The sequence below is a fragment of the Ruditapes philippinarum genome, unplaced genomic scaffold, assembly GCF_026571515.1.
Source record: "Ruditapes philippinarum isolate M1 unplaced genomic scaffold, ASM2657151v2 ctg4508_1_1_1_1, whole genome shotgun sequence".
In the NCBI taxonomy this organism is placed as follows: Eukaryota; Metazoa; Mollusca; class Bivalvia; order Venerida; family Veneridae; genus Ruditapes; species Ruditapes philippinarum.
Window position 1 is genome coordinate 21,031 of NW_026852858.1, and position 26,877 is coordinate 47,907.

A 26,877-nucleotide genomic window follows, 5' to 3' on the forward strand; every position below is an offset into this window, starting at 1 on the left:
GTCATTAATGTTTACACTTTCTTTGGGGATAGCCGGCGGGTTTAAGATTTAAAAGTAAAGTAAATGATTTCTTTCTTTTTATAATCTCTTCTCTAATGAGAAGTTCTGTGTCCCTCCTTTTAGCTATGTAAATCGTAAAAATGGGTCTACAATGGGCACGTTTTCCAGGGTATTTCAAATATTGATAAAAACAATAGAAATGTATCATTGGGCAAACTTACAAAACAAATCTTGAAAAAATGTTTCCGATGATCTAACACCTGTTTGTTTTCATGTTGTTATACTAAATATTAACAGCCGAGTTTATGATATTACAGGGCAATTCTCGTTATCATTTTCTTACTAGAATCTAACTGCATTGAAACATTTTAGACATTGTGTGACATAAACATATGAGCCGCGTCACGACAAAATCAACATAGTGTGTTTGCGACCAGCATTGATCCAGACCAGCCTGTGCATCCGCGCAGTCTGATCAGGATCCTTACTATTCGCTATCAGTTTCTCTACTTGTAATAGAGTTGGTAAGCGAACAACATGGATGCTGATCAGACTGCGCGGATGCACAGGCTGGTCTGGATCCATGCTGGTAGCCAACGCACTATGTTGGTTTTGTCATGGCCGGCTCATATAAGTTTTCATCATAGAGTTTTCTCATAAACATGTATAGATGAAAATGTTTTCTGTTTTAAATATCATGACATCAGCAGAATAATTATGTGATAAAGTACTACATCATTAACATAAATAATATATATTAAAAGAAAATAACATATATTTTATCTACCAAATTTGGAAACTCAATTTTGTACTTTTCAAACCCTCCGAAATTTTGTACTTTTTCAAATACTTCGAAATAATCTTGAATGTTGTGGGCGGAATTAATTTCTTTTACAACTAAACTTTTATGTCAATGTTTATTGGCCTACTATTGTCATACTGATGGTATATAGTAAATCCGCAAGTAAACTATACCATAAAAAAGTAAAATATAAATAATACTATCAGATTGGTATTGTCTACCTGACAATAATCTATCTGTATTTCTATAAACAAATCTTATTAATCTGTCTTATCATGAATCAACTGAAATAATGTTTTCAATATTTCATTTGTATGCTATAATTAAATATTTGACCAGTACAGCGACCAATGGTCTAATCTGATCATTGCTTCGGGGAATTATATGGTCAAGAACAGGTGTATTAGTACTTAAGTCGATATCGGGACTATTTAAGAGGTCCAGGAACTGTTGCGTCCACGGCATTATCGAGTTTGCGCCGGAACGTAACGGATGTAACATGTGGCTGACGGCGTTTTTCCTGGCGTCTGCCGCTGTGTTTGTAGATGCTGAATCTGCTTGTCCGCACGAGGACTCGAACCTGAAAAAAATTTCTACACTTTATGATTCTTTTCCGGTAAGTTTTATATCTTCTGCTCGAGTTAATTCTCAATATTATTTTGATGTCGCAATGACAGACTTAAAAAAATAAGATTCGAATTTAAACACGTTGTGATTGTAAAAAAACTAATGATACGAATATGAAAAAAATGAAAACGACAACCTTTACAAACTAAACTATATGCAAGGAACATTTAGATCTATTTGGAGTGCGATCTCATACAATTCTTTTATCGGTTACTACAAAAAATCTCTCGCAAGTCGGCATCATGTATGTACATTTCTTCGAGGGATATAAGAAATGAACTATGATTCGACATAAGCATCATTCATACCTAAGAATTTTTTTTTTATTTTTTATTTTTTGGTTTTGATTTTGTTTCTGTGAACTTAAATAAAATATCAGATTTTTCAATAAATATTTTTAAAAATGAAAATCGCACCAAGATCCCGTGCTTGTATTCTGTTTACATGTATTACCGTTTTTACAAATTAACAGTTGTCCTAGAATGAATTTAGAAGCTTAACTTGTTAAAGAGCATAATTTTTATTATAGAAAGATTTAGCAATTGTGATAGATGAGGACGTTCTTCTTGACGTCACTGAGCTCGACGTTCATTCTATCGACATCATAGGTGAAGGTCGCCTCGTTTTCAACCAGGGTCACGATATCTCTATTAAAACACGAGGAATCTACGTGAAAAATTTCGGACATCTTATAATTGGAAGCGAAACATGCAGACATGAAAACGAGGTTCATATCCAGCTTGAAGGTAAACCATTTGTCTGAAGGTAAACCATTTGTCAAATGATTTTGAAGGACAAAAATAAAGGCTACTGTACTTTGCTATAATCTATGTAGTAAAATAAATGCAAATAAAATAATCGCATAATTGTTATCAAAGTAGAGAAATAGCATTCGGCCTTTTTTCATTAATACACACGCATAAAGAAAAATATGAATAAAAATGTAATGAAAAATAAGAAATATAATTGAAAAAAGTGAAATCATTTGCATGTATGAGTTAAAGATTTCTCTTTTACGATACAAATATTCAGAAATGATCCTAAAAAAAGTAAAGATTATTTTTTTCTTGCGTATTTATTGCTGTTTATATGATAAAAAGAAAGAAAAAATAATAAATTAATTAAAAAACAATCAAACAGACGTAAACATTGCATTTACCATAAAAGAAATAAGAAGCTTGTAGTTTTACAGTGAACTAATTTTGATCTTAATTTCATATTATTGTAATTTCAGGAGATCGGACGGTGAACCGCAATTTGTTGGGCATGCACGGTGAGAAGTACATAGCAGTAAGTGACCACGGCACACTTCAGATCCATGGTGAGGACAGGCTGGCATGGACAAAGTTGTCCGGCACGGTAGACCGATTTAATGCCAACAAAGACAACGTTCATTTTAGACATTTGGTAAAACATTTATAATTTCTATAAAAAATTAAACATAAAAATTAGTTTTTTACAAGTATATTAAAAGTGTTAATTCAACTTGTGGTTTATATTTGATAAATTATCTGAGCTTTTTATAATGACATGATTTAGATAAATGCCTAGTATGTATTTGAATTACATGCATGTATGTATGACAGTTTTTTTTTAACTATATTGCTTAGTTTTATCTTTTGCACAAGCTGCCTTATGCAAGGATTGTGTTATCACGTTACTATTTTTTTCTGATTGTGAACACGCGGCAATTATATAGCTTCAACTATTAAGAGGTGTACATGCTGTGCTGTAATTTTGTTGTTGTTGTTGTTGTTGTTGTTGTTGCATTAGAAAAGCCATTTATTGCCACTTTTCTAGGATACAGACAATGCTGATTTAAAAATGTTTCAAACTGGATTCGCTGTGCATATTCTTGATTCCGACTTGAAGTTTGTATTTTATGATGTATTTGTCACGATAAGTGCTGCGAGAAGAACCAATAAACATTTGATCAAAATGGCAGAGAAACTATCAGGTAGTGTGAGCAACATGTGAATTCAATCTTATCATTTTTTTAAAAAACCCTTTAACCTCTTCTTTTGTACGTGTCACAGTTTGTGGGTATCATTTAGAAATTCATTTTTGTATTGCATCTGTAAAATATTCTTTTTTGTATTGCAATCCAGTTGTAAAATATTCAGTTTGTTTTGCAATACGATTGTGAAATATCCTTTTTGTATTGCAATGTCATTGTGTAATATTCTTTTTGTATTGCAATGCAATTAAGGAAAATTCCTATTGTATATTCTTTTTGTAAAGTAATTATGGAATATTGAAGCGATAATGAAATTCGCTTTTTGTATTGAAATGGAATTGCGATTTTTTTTTGTATAGCAAATTGTGACATATTCCTTTTGAATTGAAATACAATTATTGTGAAATATTCTTTTTGTGTAGCAGTTGTGAAACATTCTTTTGTATTGTAATTGTGAAATACGCTTTAATTTTTGAACATCAGACTTTTGATAAGTTTACTTGATATCTTGTTGTCTTGTTTAGCAACCATAACTACCACATTTTCGTCGAATGATTCAGGTGATTGGCGAGTCCGAGGTCTAAACGCAACAGATATTTGCTCCATGGTTGAGTTCTAATAACATGGATTGTCGTGTTTTATCATATCTAATGACATCATACTCATTTTCTGCTCAGTACATTTAAAATAGCATTGGTATATGCATTTTAGAATGCATTTTAGAAACACATGATGTGCGATGAAACGTGTGTCATTCTAAAGAAACATATATAACACCTTAAACGATCTTAAAAATATTCATATATTTTAGTGTATAAAGAATATGTGATTTATATGCTTTATTTCCCGTCGCTTGAAACGTTGATTCTTAGATCGTATCTAGGCAATCAGTATATATAGAGAATAATTTCACTAAGAAACGTATTTTGTTTAACAGAAGCAGGAGATGGTTCAGTAATAGCCATATCAGTGCAGAAGGAGTTTATAAGATCTGAAGATGTGGACTTTGAAACATTTTTCGAAATCATTGAAACAATGGCTGGAATGGCAGAAGGGGAACTACTTTTACGTGTTCATGAACAATATGACGCGTTTTCAATGGTGTTTGTTGTTGGTATGTTTCTACAATGTTCACTTACGTCACTTCCTATGTTGCCAAGCGTCTGTATAATCTTTTAAACATCATTGCATCTTTTAACAGCTATTGTGTTATTTGATGTTCAATTGTTATTTGCTTTAAAAGGTCGTCATAACTTGAAATAGATCATATTTTGACTAGGATATTGAACTTTTCGTTAGTAAAGCTGAGCAAAAATGTAACAAAAATGATATCTTTGCGTAGTTTTTTCTGAACTGTTCATTCTAGAAAACGATTCCATCTCTTGTATTAACTAATTTATTAGCCTCATTTTCAATCCTAGGGGGAGACAATTATGCACAGTCGCTGGATAGACAAGTTGGAAAAACATATTCTGAAGCAATGTCATCTATAACTTACAAGAACAGGGTGATAGCATCTGTTTCCAGGCTAGTGCCTTTCCGAGTTCTCGATTCATTCATTGATTTAAGAGTTCTAAACCCTGGTGTCGGGTATCCGGAAGTGACGGTCACACATGATATCAGTTCCTGGAAAGCAGGTAATGTAATAAATTGTGCATTGCCTAATGCGGTAACGTATCGCTTTAAGAAGAGCAGTAGCATAATCACAAAGACCGTAGATGCAAAACATTTGAACGTCAAAATCAGAAAGCACTGAAAAAGTCCGTTTATATTGTAAGACGTATCCGCTCTACCGAAAAAACTTTCGATAAATGAGGATAATCTCGACATATCCGTATTACCAAATACCAAAGAAAAATTGAAGATGTAGAAAAACGAAATGTATCATTTTCGTGCAACGTAAGCATTTTGCTTATCTACATATACGTAGGTAAATAAAACAGCTATATATGCTATACTCATAAGTTTGTTTCAACAAATAAATGCTTGTTTTATGATAGGGTAATCATATAACAAATATAATTATATAAGTTAAAGCCAGCTATAACAGTATATTGCATTTGTAACATATTTGCCAAATCTTGTTTGGTCATGGCCATCATGACCATTTAAACGGCTTTCCCCTGCCACAATAAGTTTCTGATATAGGACATATTAAGTTGGTGTATAATGAGATGTAATTGATAAGGTCTCAAAAACATGATCAGGCTGAATATTAGTTTCTTAAATAGACTTTTCAATCTTTAATTTTGAACAAAACCATTTACATTTGTATGAAAGCACTGATTAAAAAGCAAACTGTGCCCACCATGGTCAGATAACATGAGAGTGCCCGCTGAACTGCATCATCACTGACCGCATGGATAGATTCAATTACTGCTTGCAGACTAAGGGTTAATATAAATGATTTATATGATGTATTTTCATGTTTATTTGTTTACAGGAGACCAGGTTCTGTTAACTTCAACAGATTATGCCTTCAATCACGGAGAAGTGCGAACAATCAAACAAATAACCGGAAAGAACTCGTTTATACTATCAAGTATGACTTTCTCCTTTAGAATATCAACTTTTGAAATTATTTCTAACAGTATTATGTAATCGGTAAATTGAACAACTTGCAAAAATGTAAGCATTAAGTCTTGAGTCGAATAATTGCTGAAAAAGAGATAACAAGTGGTAAAGTAAGGGCTTCTTGGTTGACATATTGAGTATCCCTTATATATATTTGACTAATCCAATCAATGAAATATTCAAAGATGTCAATTATTATTATTATTATTATTATTAATAATAATGATAATAATGATTATGATAATAATGATAATAATGATAATAATAATAATAACATAGCCAGGGTAGTACTGTTGAAAAGTAAAAGAAAACCATGCAGTAATGTTACAAATGCTATGAAAAACAACGTACAGTGCTGTTGTAAAGTCAATGGAAACAATGGTAGTAACGACAGTAGATGTTAGGAAAACATCAGGTATTGTTGCAAATTCAGATAAAAAAAAACCCATGCATGTACTGTTGCAAAGGTCGGAGAAAACAAGTTGGTAGTTATACATACTCCTGGGAATCTAGTAAAGTATATGTCCGCCAATACGTACGTTGCTGAGCTACTGCTTGTTGAGATACTGCTTATACACAATAGGCAATTAGAGATGTAATCATCTATACCGGTATTTACTGTGTTGTGTACGGCAATAACAATGTTAGTTGTCCATTTCATTGAGGTCCGTGATTTCATACTATATCTCAGATTTTATAGCTTAATCATACTTATCGGCCATTGAAAATTCCTGCTATTCTCTATCTCTGAAGAATGGTACAAATATACCTATAAAGATAAGTTGATAGGAAATATAGATATCATTTCTTTACACTAACTTCATGTTAAATCATTTGACCTTAAATATCTTATTCACAGACGAGCTTCAGTACCGCCATTTTGGTGAAATTGAAAGTGGAGTTGATATGCGTGGGGAAGTTGCTCTTTTGTCAAGGAACATCAAGATTTCCGGTGTACAGAAGAGAGGCTGCCCAGCAGAGAATGGATATTGCGATGTAGTTCCGAGACATACAGACGCATACGGAGGACATATTAAAGTAAAAATGCCCTTTAAAATCTCTTATACGAGGTGTATGCATGTACAGAAAAGGTTGCAATGAATACAAAGATAATTTAGTTTGTTAAATACTTATTCGCACATTACGCTCGTATAAATCTTTTCGTGTCACAAACTCGCTTTTTAGAACCTCTTTACATGCATTTTTTTCTCCAAAATGTATATTCTTATAACCTTTTAAAATCTCTTTAGATTTATGAATTAAAAAATATGATAACAAATGCTATGCCTTATATTGGATAAGTACCGAATACCATGGCTACAGATAAATACTTTCGCATATTGGTTACCAGTTGAAGAATTAGTTGTTAGTCGTTCTTAAGGAATCCTTATTTTGACATGCCCGTTATAGAGCACAAATACATGGGTGCTCAGATTTTAAGGTCTCACTTGAAGTTTGTGGTGGAGCGGAAAATCGAACTTACAACTATTGAAATTAACGATGACAAAGGTACCATGTATGCTATGTATATATTGCGAGACACGGTAGAAATAAAATATTATCAAAACTCTTAGGAAGTTTATCAGTAACAGTTCCGGTGTTTTACTAGAAGTTCCTTAAATATAAAAACAGTACAAATATAGCATGCTTTGCCCCGTTTTTCAATGAAACACTGTGTTCACGTGGTTGACTTTTTGTTCCAGATTATGAACTTTAGTTCTGTAGTGATACAAGGAGCTGAGTTATTTTTCATGGGACAAGCTAGGGACGAAGGTAATGTATTCTCTGTCAAAGAAAAAAAACTCCCATTATTTAGGAATAATTAATTATCTTTTCTTTGTTCATATATTATCGCGCAAAAAGATGTAAGGAAAAGTTTACTCTAACTTTGACATATTATGCGCCTGTCAAATTTTCAATGCAAATTGTAAGAATTTTTCAGTTCCTAGATCATAACAATATCACAAATAGCAATGTTTCAACATGATTATGTCGGGCCAGCTCTTAGCCGATGACATTTTATCAATTAAATGATATTTCATGTTGATATTTAGATAATATCCCAACCATTTCCATATTTTCTTAGTAAACTAAAACCATTATATGTATCACTTTCAGGGTTTTACCCAATACATTTTCACATGTGCGAAGACATAACTGAGAAAACAGCCATTATCAAGCGAAATTCAATTCACCATACATATAGAAGAGCTATAACTATACATGGAACTTTTGGAACCTCTGTAGAAAAGCCCGGCGTTCAGGTAAAAATCAACTCGTGATACAGTTTCCTTTTAAAAATAATAATATACTATATAAGTATGCGAAAATTAACAAAATAAGTAATAGATTAAAAAAAACGGACATTCAAATCATAAAAATGGATATAAAGATCTGTTTAAACATTTCCTCTCTCGATATCCTCTACCTGCGCATCTTTCCATATTGACTGAACTATTCACCAAATTTGGTGAATATTTCAAAATATGTACAGTCTAAATAGGAAACAGTGTAGGCAATAACCAGTTGGTACGACACTGTCTTGGTTTGCACTGGTCGCACGGGTAAATTATGTTGTCGTCAGCAGGCTTTACATGGTTTACGGTTTTAAGTTCATTAATATCTATATTCACTGTCATCTGTTCCAGCTATATGAGAATGTAGCATTCAGTGTGTTCGGTCACACGTACTTCCTGGAAGACGGAGCTGAAAAAGCCACAATATTTCGAGGAAACCTTGGCGCCGAAACAAGAAAAATATCAAATGACTTCGACACGGATCGCGGGTATGATTCCCATTACACATAAGATGGAATCTTTTTTGTAATATCTCATATAAAAGACATTATTATTATTTATAGTTGCTAGGACTTGACCAATCCACTTGGTTACAACGAACTATGTATAAGTACTAATGGTGTATAGGTTTAACTAATATTTTGTTATGATGTCTCATCTATATAAGTGTTTGTAGTGTGGATGTTGATTCTTAAAAAAATCTACCAAGATCAGCTTTATCTATAATTTCTGAGGAGCGATACAGTATAGTATGTGTTACAACCGTCGTTTGAAAAGCCTCTCTCTTGGAATAAGCACTTTTTAAAGAAAAAACAACAACAACAAAAGAACAACACACAAAAAACAACGAAATGTAGAAATTGCCTTAATTTTCTGATGTTACATTGTATTAAACATTATACAAATATGGATTGCGTATATTGCCATAGCAGACGAATTTATCATGTTTTCATTCACTTGCTTTCAGAAAACCAACCACCTTCTGGATTACTAATCCTAAGACTTTAATGGTTGACAACGTTGCTGCAGGCTCGGAGGTAGTTATCTCCCTTTTAAAATTAAAAAATGACAACAATTTTCAAACGACAAAATTATTTTAAAATTGATAAATTCATTATATAATTCTATCACATTTCCATTCATTGTAGTTGTTTTCTTTGATAACTTTGGAAAGAGGTGCTAGCAAAGTCAAAACAAACTCGGCACTTGAGGAAATGGAAATCACTGCAGTGTTGAATGATTCATTAAAGATGATAAATGATTGACCAATGATTATTTTCAGGGTTTTGGAATCTGGTACACGTTTCCAATTGAACCAGTTGGTCCATCAGAAGGTCTGGCATACGAATTAGACGAAGCGAAACACACAGCGTTGTGGACTTTTGATAACAATGTGGTTCACTCTAATCATCTGGTATGACTGTAGAAAGCTGATTTTTAAATAACACTGATATAATAATGATATTCATTGAAAAGAAAAAAGAATAAAAAGTGCATATGTATACAAAAATGTTACACGTCAGTTTGAATGACTTTCTTTGCTGAAAATTACATACTTCATAATTATTGGGGTTTTTTTTAAATTAAATTTAAAGCGTATGCATGTATATTCTTATATACATGCATCAAGGACAGTACAGTTAGTTTTGATCGATTTAAGCTTGAACAAGAGTTTAATGTTACCATTTAACTCTTTCAAATTGATCACAGTAAAGTATGAAAAGTGGAGACATTTTAACTTCATGAATTCACGTTTTTAACATTTCGAATTCAATAATTCAGGTGTTCACGACTTTAATTTCATGAATACGTAATTTTAACTTAAAGACTTCGCAATTCATATTTTATGAATCAAATCGAAGCTGAATTAATAATAATAATAATAATAATAATAATAATAATAATAATAATAATAATAATAATAATAGACCTCATAATGAAATAATGAAGTTGAATTCGTGTACATGTAGTTTTAATAATGAATTCTAATGTTGAATGCATGAAGTTTGAAATGCTGAATTCGTGAAGTTAAAATCGTGAATTCGAAAACGTGACCTCGAGAAGTTGAACTGCTGAAAATTAAATCAAAAAGTTATTATTTCCCAAACAGTATTTCATTTTAATAAGCATGTTACTTTTTTTGTATTTCATTAAAGGGAGGCTATAATTTCGACTTCATTATGAAGAACGAAGATGGAGAAGTAGCAGCGTGTATGAATTATGAGACGAGGGAAAATCCATTCGACGACACATCACCTGGGGTCAAAGTTCAGCTAGATAGACTCACAGGTAAACTTGTTTTTATATTTATTTGTTCAAGTATCAAGGAAGATTAGGATAATGTTTTTGTTTATTTTTTATACTATTGAAACTGACATGAATGTACCTGAAGAACAATGATCTGAGGATATAACGTTATAATTTAATAGGGATATTATATAAAATTTATCTCCATAAAAAGTCAACATTGATATAATACATGAAGTCATAGATTTGAAAATCAAAAATCAATCCGAACAACAGACCTATCCATTTGATACACAGCGTTTTTTAAGTGTCCTTCATGTACAATATAGTAGTAACGTACACGTAATTTTACAATAAATAAAACATAACAAAGTAAAAGAAAACATAAACAAACAAATAAAAAGACATCGAAAGAAAATAAGAAAATTAAATCGAGGACGACTTATAAACTATTATTTTCTGTGCATTTTTCTTCGATCACTTAGAACTAAGATTTTGTTGTGTGTGCATAATCATGCCACCATTATGATGTACAAATGTACAGTGAAGCGAAACAGAATATAGGATATTCTATAACTTAATATTTCCATCTTTACTTTACTATACTTTATTTAACTTTACTTTACTAACTGTTGTTTGATATCATAGTAATTTTATTAACACGTTAAGTAACAGGAAACAATTTTTTTAAGCTTATAAGAATAGAGAAATCAACGTATGGCTGCGGGGAGGATGGTTCGAACTCTATCAGCTGTCGTAAGTCTCTTAAAATTCTACAGACTTTAAGATTTGATAGTATGAACATAAAATCTTTTAATTGTATCATTTATTTATTATAGAAATATATTTTGTTTAGACATTTATTTTAACAAGTTTTTTTCTTCCTTTTTTAAAACAAAGAATAAAAATTTTAAGTCCGTATCGTGGAACTTACTTGTACTAGTTTCATATAAGGAAACATGGTCGTTTCCCGAGTAGGGTTCGAACCCAAAATGTTCTGGGTTGATAGCTTAATAACTAAGTCATCGTTTCTCTAAAGATATATTTAGGACGAACTTTGCTAATTGCTTGTTAAAGTAGCCAAAAAAAATTCGAAAAGAAGCTCAACATAAAAAGATATAAACCTTTGAATATTGATTAAACATAAATTTTCATAAACATCCATTTATTACTTATCTTCTCATCTGTTCTCAGGTCTGCAGAAAGTAAGAAAGGTCTACAACTAGCCAGGTAAGTGAAACTGTTTAGTGCAAAAAAGTTATAAACATTGACAGATATGTTGTCAAATGTGACTTACTGTTATTCCACAATGATTTGAACGATTTATATTCTAATTAAAATACAGTCAACCCAGAACCTACTGAATGTGTGTATAGTGTATATGCTTTGTTTTGAATTCGGAACAGTCCATTTGAATTTAAAGGATATCAGTATCGAAATACTAAGATCAAGCTATCAACAGTATACAGTTATTATTATAGTATATAAACTTTAAAGCGTGGTTTGACTGTACAAATGTGAACGCTGGCAAGATATAGCTTTGTTGATGAGGTAAGATATGTCTTTTGTGACGGGGTTAGGTAAAACTGGCCTCCATTCTGGTGTCTGAGTCTAACAACAATAAGTTTCAGCATGTGAAGGCTTAAAGATCAACTGCATGGGCATAAATGGATTTTTCTGATCATCTTCTTTAAAGATTTAAAATAGTCAAATTGTATGGATAAAAGCAATAGTAACAGTTTCACGAGGACAAACTGATTTACCTTATTGTCATTTTTGCCATGGATGACGACGTTCACACCTCCTTATGTGCAATCTATGAAAACGTACATTCATGTTTATTATTTGACAAATCGGAATGCTATTTAACTCGGTACAATATGTTATTATTTTCAGAGGAAGTGACCAGGCTATGTATGTAACAAAAAGTATTTTCCTCGGTCTATCAACGAAGAACAATGAAGATCAGAGCTATCCAGACGCTCTGTTACCATCAGAGTAAATATTATAAGTTTTACAGGAATTTAAGTCTTCTCCTTTTTCCTATTTTCGTCTTATATCTTTCTACATAGTCACTTTGGACACTGCGATGGCAGATTGTGTCTTTTGAAGCTCCTCTGCATTACCTAGAGCTACTGTTCTATTTGGCCATTTTGACTCAGCTCAGATTTTTGTACATGAATATAAGAATACACGGGTAGGCCTGCACCAGAGGCATGAACAAAAACTTGCACTAACCATTGTCCTACTGTACCTGTATTGTATGATTTTCATTTGTGGCATAAATGACTTGCCACATAATCTGACCTTAATGAAAAACTTACAATAAAACCAACTTCGTAATTTTGTTTTCATTTCTCTTCCCTTTGTCAGATGTACTTATGAATCATTTGTTTTTATTTCTCATTATGAAAATCTTCTTGATTGTGTCCATGTGTTTATAATAATAACCCAATGTGACATCCAATATATTAAATATCGGACGTAAAGGGGTCACGTTCTGGTTAATCCATCACATAATAGACGGGCACAATACCAGGATATGCTTGAACTAGTACACAGATAAAAAATCATTTTGGACTCGCCTAGTTGTTCGTCTTATATCAATTATGATTTCTTTTGCTATGAAATTTTCTAAATATATTCCAGTTTTTTAAGTTTATATTATTCCTTCCCTTAGAAAGTTATCTTACTTATTTCCAGACTTGGACAGGTCCTTGGCACAGTGTTTCACGACGGTCCAACATTCTTCAGGAAATGCTGGTTTGACGGTTTTAAATACAACGAATCTTATATCACAGGGGCGATTGGATTTGCACCTAAATTTAAAACAGATACATCCGTTACAAGCAGTGTAGCTGATATGAGATTTGGTTTTGTTGATGGGGTAAGTTATTGATTCGTTGATTGGGTACTATAAAGATCTGATATAGCTTTGATGACGGGTTACGTTATGCTTCGTTGATGGGGTAAAATATGGCTTTGTAAATGGGGCAATATATCTGATAAAAGATACAGTTTAAAAGACAGGGTAAAATAAACCTTCGTTGATGGAATAAGATATAGCTTTAAATTTACTGGCTTTGTTATATGGGGTTAGGTTTTTGGTGTTTTTGTGTCGCCTTGAAAAGGTAACATATAGGGGTTACTTTTGTCGGCGGCGTCTGTGTCGGCGGCGTCGTTGTCGGCGTCGGCGTCCCCTAAAGCTTGTCCGGAGCATAACTCAGTGACTATAAGTCTGATTGACTTCAAACTTGGTATGCATGCTTCTTTCAATAACTCGAAGTGCAGTGCACAAGGACCGGTACTCTGTAGTTCTTATTTTTTGAGTTATTGCCCTTTGTTAATTTTCATACTTTAATTTTGCCCGGGCCATTTCTCTTCAAGTAAAAAAGCTATGGACTTGAAACTTCATAGGATGATAGATCTCATTAAGAAGAAATGCAGTGCTTAAGAACCTGTACTCTGCACTTCCTAATTTTTGAGTTATTGCCCTTTGTTAATTTTCATACTTTATTTTTGTCCGGGCCATTTCTCCTACTGTATAAAAGGCATGGACTTGAAACTTCATAGGATGATAGGTCTCATTAAGAAAAAGTGCAGTGCACAATAACAGGTACTATGCATTTCTTATTTTTTGAGTTTTTGCCCTTTGTTAATTTTCATACTTTAAATTTGTCCGGGCCATTTCTCCTACTGTATAAAAGCCATGGACTTGAAACTTCATAGAATGATCGATCTCATTAAGAAAAAGTGCAGTGCACAAGAATCAGTACTCTGCATTTCTTAATTTTTGAGTTATGGCCCTTTGTTAATTTTCATACTTAATATTTGTCCAGGCAATTTCTCCGAAAGTATAAAAGTTATGGACTTGAAACTTCATAGAATGATAGATATCATTAAGAAAAAGTGCAGTGCATAAGAAGTGATACTCTGCATTTCTTATTTTTTGAGTTATTGCCCTTTGTTGATGTTATGTTTTCTATAGAGAAGTAACACGTCTTTAATGCTGAACTATCGTTTATTAACTGATTTGATACAGAGCATGGACATGCTAAGATAGGGTTAGTAGGCGGGGCTTATTAGTAATACATTCTGACCAATGAATAACAGAGTTATACACAACAGTTCTTCCTTCTTAACATTTTAGTCCATTATCATATAATTAATACTAAAAATATAATCAAATAACAAGAAAGAGACAACTGGTTGAATCATTTAACAACATGAGATATACGAGATTAATTCATTCGTAAACCAGATCAAACTATCGACCTATTGTTCGTAATTCACCTTTGACTTTTACTACAGTTCACACGAGTTCATTCAGTGGTATGTTTACAACAAAATAGTGTAATGTTTAATTAGATAGCACATTAACTGTCTGTACGCTCTCGAATGTTTATACAGTTACGTAGTCAACTCAGTATGAGAAACGATTAGGTGGTTTGCGTTCTCTCAATGGGTATCTTCGTTCCATTAACATTTGATCTGATCTTTTATTTTCATTTAATGATGGCATTTTCTCAGGATTACCAGTTACTAACAAAGGGTCATTTCTCTCGGACATAACTGGCATTTCTGACAAATTAAGCGGGATCATGTTTAACGGTGAACTTTCTCGGCGAGAAAGCTCATTATTCATTTCTGATTTCCGTAGCTGGTCAACATGCCTTCTCCAGACTTGATTGTTACCGATATCAATTTTATACATGAGAGGTCCCTCGCGGGATAAAATTGTACCCGATAACCATTTTTCGGTTGAAGTAGGCCTATAGTCTCGCGCTATTATTGAGTCTCCTTCTTTGAACTCTCGGAATTTTCGCGATTCCGATGTTGCGAGTTTCTTTCTTTGTTTTTCGACATAACCGTCTATATCCGGTTTTAATAAGTCTAACTTGCTTCGCAAACTTCTGCCCATAAACATCATTGCAGGACTTTCTTGTGTGCTTTGATGGACAGAATTGCGATATGTTAACAAGAAATTTGCCAACTTAAGATTTAGGTCTCCTTTATCAAATTTCATTGCTCGAATTCTTGACTTAAAAGTGCCGTTCAAACGTTCCACTAAACCATTTGTGGACGGTTTAGCAACTGCGGTTCTTATATGAAAAATACCGTTATTTTTCATAAATTGCGCAAATAAATCTGATGTAAATTGTACACCATTATCGCTTACCAATTGTTTTGGTATACCATAACGACTAAATATGGTCCTTAATACATTGACTGTTTTTTCGGCAGACGTACAATTTCCCATATCCTCTATTTCAGCCCATTTGCTTCGAGCACAAACTATTACTAGGAACATATGACCTAGAAATGGACCTACAAAGTCTATATGAACGCGTTCAAAATTAGAGCGCGCCTTTTCCCATGGGTGAAGTTGAACTTTTTCTGGCATTTTCTGCTGCATCTGACAGCCCTGACATTGTCTCACCATGTGTTCAATGTCTGAGTCAATGCCAGGCCACCAGACATAACTTCGCGCTAAATTTTTCATTTTAACTATTCCACTGTGGCTACAGTGCAGAAGATCTAAAACTTGACCTCTCTGAGTTTCTCAGGAATAACAACTCTAATTCCCACATTAAACAGCCTCTTTGAATAGTTAATTCGTTCCGGCGCGTGTGATAACCTTTCAGGACAGGGTCATTTAAGTTCAGACTCCAGCCCTTGTTTACATTTTCGTAAACGCGCGATAAGATATTTTCTCTCTGCGTTTCACGCTTGATTTGCGCTCTAGTTATAGGAACTTTATCAAATTGTTCATTGAAAAATACTTTCTCAAAATTACTTTCATTTTCTAATATTGATGGCGCGGGTAAACGTGACATTTCATCGACATTATTATGCTTCTTAGTACTTTTATACTCTATATCATAATCAAAGCCTGACAAATAAACCGCGTATCGTTGTATTCTTGCAGCAGAAGTGGCAGGAATGCCCTTGCTCGGAGAGAATATAGACAACAGTGCTTGACAGTCTGTTATCAGCGTGAATTTTCGGCCATATAGATACGGATAATATTTGTGTACTGCCCAGATGCAGTAGCTTCCCTTTGTACTTGCGCGTACATTCTTTCAGACTTTGATAGCGAACGGCTTGCAAATGCAATTGGTTTCTCACTGCCATCAGGCATTACATGTGATAATATTGCAGAAATACCGACAGGGGAAGCATCCGTTGCTAACCGTACGGGTAATTTCGGATCGTAATGCGTAAGGACGGGTTCTGACGTAATCAAATCTTTTGATTTCGCAAACGCGTTTTGACATTCTTTAGTCCAAACAAACTTACGCCCCTTTTCTAGCAGTTGATTAAGCGGTTTAATTACCGTGGCTAGGTTATTTAAGAACCTATGATAGTAATTTAGTAATCCGAGATAAGCCCTGAGAGATGAGACATTTTGTGGACGTGGTGTATTTAAAATAGAATCCACCTTATCATTACATTTCCACAGACCGTTTTCATCAATTTCATGACCACAATATGTAATCCTCTCTTGAAAGAACTGACATTTTTCTTTATTCACTTTTAAACCATATTTTGACAACCGTTGCACTACTGTTTCTAAGTTATTTAAGTGAGCTTGATCATTTTCTCCTGTAATGACCATATCATCGAGAATGCACTGTACTCCTGGTATTCCTTGAAGAATTTGATCAATTGTTCTTTGCCATATTGCAGGTGCTGATGATACTCCATATGTCAATCTATTATAAGAATATAGACCTTTGTGAGTGTTAATCGTTAACATTTCTTTTGTTTTGTCATCGCACTCCAATTGAAGATATGCTTGGCGTAAATCCAACTTTGAATATTTCTTTCCATTTGCCAAATTCGCGAAAATGTCCTCTATTCTCGGAAGTGGGTATTTATCTACATTTATAGCTTGATTTACGGTGACTTTGAAATCTCCACAAATTCTTACTCCTCCCGAAGATTTAACAACGGGCACAATAGGTGTAGCCCATTCTGATGTATTCACTTTCGTAATAATGCCCTGTTCTTCTAGGGTATCTAAATCGTTTTCTATTTTCGGCTTTAACGAATATGGTACTGGCCTAGCCTTTACGAATTTCGGTGACGCATTCTCTTTGACAGATAATGTTGCTTTAATATCTTTAACTTCCCAAATACCGTCGGAAAAGATTGACTCTTATCGATTCATAATATCGGCAATACGTGTCTATGTTGAGTGGTCATCAATTGAATTGACATGTACAATACGTGACCAGTCCAATACAATTTCATTCATCCAGTCCAGTCCAAACAATACGGGACCATTGCCCATGACAATACACAGTTTAAGCAATTTTGACTGTCCATTGTATCTGACATTTACCAGTTTCGTTCCGGCTTGTATTATTTCTTCATCAGAATATGTTTTTAACACAGATGAGGGCTTATCCAATTTTACATTTCCAAAACACCTGGAACTGTTCTCTTGACATCGGAGAAACAGCTGAGCCCATATTGACTTACATTTGTATAGGTCTGTCATCTATCTCTGGTGCGATGGTGATTTTCTTACTCGAACCTTTGGTCACGGAATTTATACTCATCACAGGAACGCCGTGGTATGTACGTCTCGTGCACGTGCTTTCAAACAAATACTTTTTATGTGTCCCTGTGCATTACATGCATGACAAATGGCATTCTTAAATCGGCATTTGAAAGATGCATGATTATCTTTACCACAGTAAATGCACTTTCCGTTTTGTTTCACGGTCGAGTTTGCGTTTGCCGGTTTTTGCCGTGGCCTGTGTTCAACTCTTCTCGAAGGTTTTTTTTTCTCAACCTTATTTACACTTGCGGTCAACGACTGAAGTTCTGCGGCGTCCATCGTTGCTGTTCCCATAGCAACTGCTGTTTCAACAGCCTTCTTTAAACTTAAGTCTTCCATCGACAATAGTTTACGCTGTATGTGCTCATCTTTAAGTCCACAAACTAAGCGGTCCCGTAACGTATCGTTTAGGCTGGCTTGGAAATCGCAATGTTCTGCCAATTTCCTCAGTGTAGTTACATAATCATTTACACTTTCACCCGCCGCTTGGTTTCGTTTGTGAAATCTAAATCGTTCAGCTATAATCAATGGCTTTGGGTTAAGATGTTTATTCAATAATTCACAAAGATCGTCATATGACTGTGTTGAAGGTTTGTCCGGTGATGTCAAATTTCGAAGTAACCCGTAAGTTTTTTCTCCAAGTAAAGTTAATAAAGCTGGAACTTTTTTCTCATCGTCTATTTCATTTACTAAAAAGTACTGCTCTAAACGTTCTTGATAGCATGTCCATGATTCTGAATTGCCATCAAATCCAGATAAATGTCCAATTAATGCAGCCATTTTAACACTTATAAATTAAATCCAGAATTTTACACATATTATGATAATAACATTAATATCTAATAGATAAAATCCCCGAAATTTAATGTTCAATTATCCTCGTCGCCAGATTGTTATGTTTTCTATAGAGAAGTAACACGTCTTTAATGCTGAACTATCGTTTATTAACTGATTTGATACAGAGCATGGACATGCTAAGATAGGGTTAGTAGGCGGGGCTTATTAGTAATACATTCTGACCAATGAATAACAGAGTTATACACAACAGTTGATTTTCTTACTTTATTTTTGTCCTGGTCATTTCTCCTCAAGTATCAAAGCTGTGGACTTGAAACATCATAGAATGATAGATCTTATTAATAAGAAGTGCAGTGCACAGAAACTGCTGCTCTGCACTTATTATTTTTTTAGTTATTGCCCTTTGTTATTTTTCATATTTCATTTTTGTCCTGGCCATTTCTCCTAAACTACATTGTTCACAAGTCGACACATCCGACTTTCGGAGTTCTAGTTTTTAATAACGGTCATAAATTTATAGCATTTGTAATTGTGGACACAAAAATGTACATATTAAATTTTCCTGAAAATCGATTTTAAAAACGCGCGAGTATTATAAAATAATATGTAATGCTGATATAAATGATTAAAAATGGAGCACATACAACTATTATATTCAGATAAAACCATTCGCATATATACGAGAAAACACTCACGTGTACAAGTTCAATGTCCTCTCCAATTTACAGGAAGGTGGTATTCGTGTTACTGATGGTCTCTCGGATGACAGTATTCAAGGTGTATTATCTGTAGACATGCAAGAGGCTTCTACATTCCGTGACGTAGATGGTTCAGTCACACGTTGTCCTTCAGACTCCGAATGGATAGGACCTGTACAGGTTATAAAACCCGAACCAAACGTCATTACCGAGAACTGTAAGCTCCGGGAAAATTGGAACATGGCTATTTGCGATGATCTAAATGGCAAGGTTAGCATTGTTGTACCAGAAAATATTCAAAAAGAAAAAAAGAGTGCAATTGACTATTATTGTCTTATTGTTTAGCCATAATATATAATGCAAATATGCAACATTTGATTAAAAGGTTTGAAATACTATAGGTTTGACCACCTTTTGAGAGCAGATTCATAATTAACATACACTCAAACAAAGCAATAGCGAACAGTACTCAAAAGGTAAACCGTCACACAGCATTTTGACTTAATTGCCCTTTTTCTTGATTGAATGTACCAATGCTAACTAAATTATTGGTCCTAATTTTGGACTACTTGTACATTTCAGCTGAGGATGCAAGCTACGGGATTTTTCCCAGGAACAAGCAGAGATGATTTCAATTTGTATCAAGGACAAGTGAGACGGCGTCGTTTTGACGATGATGATGACATATCCGCCGAACATGCTGACGTCATGTTGAAGCACCGATTCACGACAATATTTGGGGAAAATGAATTCTACTATGAGTTCCAGTATATTGAAGATTTCCCGAAGAATTTACGAACAACAGGCTTAAGCGTTGAAAAGTTTGTTATTTATATTGACCTTTATCAACATGTATACACGGTCATTCGTCTGGTATATAAGATCTTTCATCTTTTAATAATTCAGTTACACATACAGAATATAAGGATCTTTCATTAAAGTCCTGGTACATACCATGAAATCTAGCCCAAGGATAACTGTTTTACAAAACCTGGTGACCGCTAAACAATCAGGTCTGACGGAGGACTAGATATTTATGATTTTTTCCTTTTTCTTACATATTGCATATAAATTAATTTCCGAAAAGAAGTTATGAAAACTGCTATTTTTATTCAGAACTTTTTTCTCAAAGTAGCATAATTTCTTTTATGAATTTACAACTTTATAACGGCAATATGAAATCATCTTATGAACGCAATGCCTTCATAAAAAACGTCATTTAAAGAACGCGACTTTTCTAGCATCGTGAAAATAGGAGATAATACTGCCTGATGTGCAAGAAGTTTTCTAATCTGGACTAAAGACAATAAGCAGCATGTTATATATAAAAGTTATAACGTTAGCAATATGATTGTAGGTGATTTTTAGCAATGCAGCAATAAAGTATACATTCATGGTATAATGACGTCACCTACATGACATATCGGAATTCAGCATAATTTGCCATAAGCCACATTTCTAACATTATATGAGCCGCGTCATGACAAAACCAACATAGTGCGTTTGCGAACGGCATGGATCCGGACCTGCCTACACATCTGCGCAGTCTGATCAGGATCCATGCTGTTCGTTATCAGTTTCTCTACTTGTAAAAGGGTTGGTAAGCGAACAGCATGGATCCTGATCAGACTGCGCGGAAGCGCAGGCTGGTCTGGATCGATGCTGGTCGCAAATGCACTATGAAGCTTTTGTCGTGACGCGGCTCCTATCATTTCTTAAACTTTATAAACACAATCCATGCTGGTATTAAAAAATGTCAAAACATGTCACGATTCGTACAATTCCTTCAGCACTACAATACGCCAATAAGAATTTGAAAATATGTTATTTTTCTCTTATATCTTTTTTTTTCATTTATTTTCTAGGGGAAAGTCTATAGTCGTCGGAATTTGTCTGCCAGAGGGTGTTGGTAAAGATGATTTTAGCGTTTTTACAACAACACCAGATGATATTGTAATGTCACGTAACGATCTTAAGTATGTTGACTCCTTAGACGAGGTTGCCTCTGATATTCGAATGCAAAAACTGTACCTTAAGGATAGGTAATATTTTGTTCGATATCGTGTGTAAAATATTCGCTATATTTTGATAGCTTAACGTGCGATGTTCAAAAGAGAGTATAATTTAGCATTGTTTTTATTGTTAGATGTTTACAGTTGAAATGTTGGTGATTTCAAATCTTTTTTTACTAATTTGAAACTCTTTTAGAAATTACATGGTTGTCACTGGTGCGTTGCTCCAAATCACTTCACATGCAGACGCACTTTGAAAAAAATCTGTAAACCAAAAATACTAGTACTCGGACGCGTTAAACTGCTTGTAATTACATAGGTTATTTTGAAGAGTTTTGTCATAGCATTTGATTTCTAGATCTAGGAAACACTGCCAGAAATGTTTCTAAATGAAACTGCCTACGTATTCGTGTACACATTATTATACATAAATAATCATGTAATGTTATAAACACTGAACAAAAACTACTGAGAGTACAAGATAATTAAGTTCGGAATGTACATGCGTTTCGGTATTGTAATTGTTGTTGGAAGTATCGTTATTTTGGAAATGTCATTTATAACTTTAAGTTCTTATGCTGAATAAGCTGTCCACTAGAGAATTATTGTAATTATTGTAAATTTAAAAGCAGCGTAAAATGTTTATTGAGAGAACTCAGGTCTCAAATATATAAGACATTTTAACTGGAAAGTTTGTTCCCAATTTATATACTGACGTGTATATATGAATGGCCAAAACACAAAAGAATAAAACGATGACTAAGCTATATGGCCAATGAGTAACATTTTAGAATCAGTAACTGGACACTAAAAAAATAAATAAGAAACCCTTATCACTAGAATAGTATGGACACTTGCTCGAGTTATCTCCTGAAACAGAAGCACATACTTATCTTAACGAATTAGACATTTTCATTTATGAAATTTATAAAATACTTTGAAAATACGTAATAATTGATTGATTGATTGATTGGAAAATGTTTTACAACCAATCAAACCAGACAGTGCCTATGAATTATGCATTTCATGTATAATAGTATAATACTATAAGAAGAACGTATATTTCCCTTTCTCCTGCAGGATGTTGTATGTGCGTATTAGCTCGAAAAAAGTTCGTGATCTTAATTGGGACAGGGAAGATAACGATCATTGTGCAGGCGAGTTCTGTCCAAAAATAACCATAGTGATGAATGAAAGATTTGATTACACTCCATGTTTCACAGTTACAGACGATCAGGTGAGAATTTACATTTTTTATACAAGTTTTTTTCAAATAAAAGGTAAATTAATATATTTTAAAAAAGCTTTATTAGAAAGGTACACCTCATAAAGAATCTTCGGGATATGCTTTTTGGCCAGACATATTTTGTACTAGTAACAGTTAAAAGTATTATTTGATTGCCATTGCCAGATGCAAATATTGTTTAAAGTATAATCAGGACCTTGTTTTTAAATGAAAGAAATTTAGGTAAAAACAACAAGGTAATGGTCTCTTTAAAAAAATACATTTTTAAATACTCGTGACTTTTTTGTACGACATATATATGTAGCGGTCAGATTTACACCAAACACTTGTTTTTCAGTTGAATGACAAAATTTCTTTGGAAGAACACAGCTGCACGCTCCCAGCTTCGCTACCAGATCCGGTAATGTATTCTTCAATTTAGGTTGTAAAATAGTTCAAATTTTAAAGTTTCAATAATGCTTCCAAATAGGAAACTCTGTTTTTAATTTGCTTAATGTCGATGGACATGAGGTAGGTTTTTTGGTACGTGTTTCAATTAATTAAGTTTTAGTATAGTACATGTATAGTTAGGAGTGAGATATTGAAAAATAAAAATCTCGGTATATAGCAAATTTATGTGAAGACCTACCTGTCTTGGATTGTTTATGCCTCATCCACTATGATCAATGTCAATATCTCATGTTATTACAAAATTGTTGCTTATTTCTTTTGTTTCTTCATTATTCACCATAAACATTACACATAGTTACATTGAACGTTACTTGTATTTGTATTCCAACTACAACAAAACTTTCTGCAATGGTAATAATTGAAAACCTGGTTTCGTGGCGTTGTCATGCTTCTTGTTATAATGTTTTATGTGGAGAAGTGTTTTAGAATTAAGGCAGCTTTTAGTTATTCTGTGTTAAATATAATCAGTAATTACATATAAATAATTGTAATAGAATGATCGATTTTATAACACACGTAATTCTTCAGGATTGGGGAGCAAGGGACACTCTGGCTTCGGAGGACGGAAGTTGGGGACAGTGGAGTGGGTGGTCCGAATGTTGCAACGGTATTCACCCTTCTTATTGTCCATAGTCGATATGCTATCAATCAAATCTGTGTTCAAGAAATTCTTGTTTTACAGTCTGGTCTGTAATTTATCTATTTTTGCAAATGATTCAGTTATTTTAATTGATAAACACTAACAAGCGACTAATTCTAAAATGTAAAAACCACCGTTAATACTTCTTCGTGTTTAATTGAACTTTGGTGTAATCGAATGAAACATTTTTTTCCAAGTACGTAAACAATTTAGAGACAATTAAAAAGCATACAACAGTAAAATGGTATTGTACAGAATAAATGCATTAAAAGCTCGACATAATTTTCACAAGGTGCATAAAAACTACACATAGACAACATAATACTAAAGATATTACAGTTCAAATTTCGTCTATTTACAGAAGCTGGAGGTGATATAGTCCAGACAACAAGGTATCGACTATGTGACGATCCTTCGCCACGTGCTTCCGGTGCCGATTGCAAGGGTGAAAGTCTGCAGAGCAAGCCGTGTGCAAACGGGTGCCCTGGTATGTATATGATGACACTTATTTCACAAAATGCATTACAGTCATCCACAGAACACAGGAAATAAAAGCAATCTAGATTTTATTGCAGTTAGTCGAGTTTATGTACTTGTTCATCAATAGGATTAATGATTGTTTTTTTCCTTTTTTAGTTTTTACTTTTAGTCATGTACAGACTCAAACGAGTCTGCAATTTTTATGTAATGATGTTGTGATTAATGCTTGCGAAGGACCCTTTTTCCAGATTTTTGGTAATAACGAGACGTTGTCACTCAAAAGGAACAATATTTTATAAAATATTTTGATGATATTTTTCAAAGTTTGTTAAATGTCCGAAAGAGCAGTGGGTGGGAAGAGGAAAGCACTGATTTGATCTGCTCTGATGTTTTCTTATAAAGTTAAGATTACATTAATTGTTGCAAAACATTCGTTTGGTGGAAATGTTTCAAGAAAGTGTAAAAATGGTCAAAACGTTTTAAGCAACACGAAACGCTTCTTAGAATTCTTTCTGATCATAATCTGCTTGAAACATTTCCAACTTTTCAATCAAAGGGTTACCTAAATCGAAAGATATTTTATTGTCCGTGTACGTTACCGAAAGGTCAAGTAGGTTAGCTATTTTGTCATTTGCGTTTGCTGCGATGCACCGTGTGTTAACCATCTTTTTGCGAAAGGTTCATGCTATTTGCAAACTGGAACACGAAGTAATAACAAAATGTAGACATTGTTATAAGGACTAATATTTAAATAATTTCACAAAGTGCGAGATCAGAAGGAAATATGATAATTAGAATAAAGAACTTGGCTTGCATCCATGACCTTTTTAATTTTAGTTTTTCTTACAAAATATTATTTAACGTTAGATAATGTACAAGACGTCGTTTATTTAGTGCATATCTTATATAGCGGCATACAGAATGAGCAAACATGCTATTTAGCCTTTTTAGAAATTAAGTCTAGATTTAAGATTGTATAGTTGAATGTATTTGAAAATAAAAGAAAAACAACGTTGTTAAAATCAGATGGTTTCGAATTGTTCTTACCCAGAAGACATTTGGTACAAAACTGCAGTGACTTGGATATATTTTATACTTTTTATATTGGTCTTTATTTGTTAATCTTAGTTTAAAGATATACTACGCTTATCCCTGAGTAAAAAAAATATTGTACTCTCAGAAACTTATTTAAATCTTGAATATGTCTAATTCAAATAAAAAAATGAAAACTAAGTAAACAATGCAGGGGAAGCTGCGTTTATATGCAGGGGAAGCTGCGTTTCCTACTAGGGGACAAGTAAAATTGGTCCTTTCTTTCCAGGTTTTTAATGACACTAAATTCATATTTTGACCTCATATAGTGTGCAGAATTTCAACAATAACATCTACTTTGTGTGAAGTCAAAACATGTTTAATTTATATTTACAAAGAGACTGTGTAGCGATTACCCATATTTTCTGATATCAAAATTGAGCATAGTTTATCTATAAGAAATGCAAGAGTTGGTTTTTAAAGCTGATTACAAATTCATACCTATATATTTTCTGTCATTGTAATACATACTTATCTCATTTCTGTAGTTGATGGCGAAATGACGGGTTTATCAGACTTCTCGGATTGTTTCTGTGACGGCATTGCTGAGGGGTCGTCAGGAGTAAGGTCTAAGGTCCAGGAATGTGTGAATGCGGCTAATGGAGGCCATTACTGTAAAGGAGATTTGATAAGATATGCCGCATGCAGAAAGGCTTGTGGAGTTTCGAATGAAAATTCAGGTAATGGTTTGAAACTTTTCTAATTTCAAGATATGAACTTATCTTAAAATGGTCAAAATTTCTTGTCACGCAAAATTAAGTATCAGTGTATTTTATTATATGAATTTTATGAAAATGTTTTGCTTCATAATAAATATCATTGAATAAATGAAAGGCCGTCGGAGAGTTTTATCCAGCATAATATCGTCTTATCAGTTGACTGTTTTACAGTTGTTATCTTATCATGAAACTTGGACGTTTTCTTTCATTGCCCTTACCTTCACAATATAAAACATTGATCTTTTGTTATTTCCGTTAAAATACACCAGGGCAATGGAACTCTCTTGCGTTTGTCGGAACTCTGATTCTTATATGATAATTTTTTTCTTTCATTATATTCTTTTCTGACGTTATTACATTACAGTTTAGAAAATTTTATTTTCAGTTGACGGAACATTAACATCGTGGAGCGAGTGGACAGATTGTTTTTGTGGGGGAATAGCTGAAGGATCACGTGGGGCAAGTACAAGAAGCCGTACATGTGAAGGCACTGCAAACTATGGCATGTTCTGCGTAGGCGAATTTGAAGAGGTGAGACCGTGTGATGCAGACTGCTACCCGGATCAGTAAACTATATATAAAGTCATACCAATGTCAAAAAAAAAATCACACAGATTTTAAGACAATCATATTTTGTTCTCTAAATAAATTACGCTAGTTTATTTATA

At 33.5% G+C, this 26,877-nt stretch overlaps 1 protein-coding gene across 1 annotated transcript; it reads left to right on the top strand.

Moving 5' to 3' along the window:
* The first annotated feature begins 1,255 nt into the window (after positions 1-1,255).
* On the top strand, positions 1,256-26,865 carry LOC132726534 (cell migration-inducing and hyaluronan-binding protein-like). Its single transcript, XM_060711871.1, has 27 exons — positions 1,256-1,418; positions 1,959-2,175; positions 2,664-2,836; positions 3,230-3,386; positions 4,324-4,500; positions 4,808-5,023; positions 5,830-5,928; positions 6,820-6,998; positions 7,664-7,733; positions 8,079-8,224; positions 8,609-8,745; positions 9,225-9,294; positions 9,540-9,671; positions 10,414-10,546; positions 11,197-11,260; positions 11,699-11,734; positions 12,401-12,502; positions 13,208-13,391; positions 19,601-19,840; positions 20,153-20,391; positions 21,436-21,612; positions 22,663-22,819; positions 23,166-23,228; positions 23,807-23,885; positions 24,280-24,405; positions 25,979-26,170; positions 26,595-26,865. The coding sequence occupies exons 1-27, from the start codon at positions 1,302-1,304 to the stop codon at positions 26,777-26,779; spliced, it is 3,867 nt and encodes a 1,288-aa protein (XP_060567854.1). The 5' UTR covers positions 1,256-1,301; the 3' UTR covers positions 26,780-26,865.
* Positions 26,866-26,877: the final 12 nt, after the last annotated feature.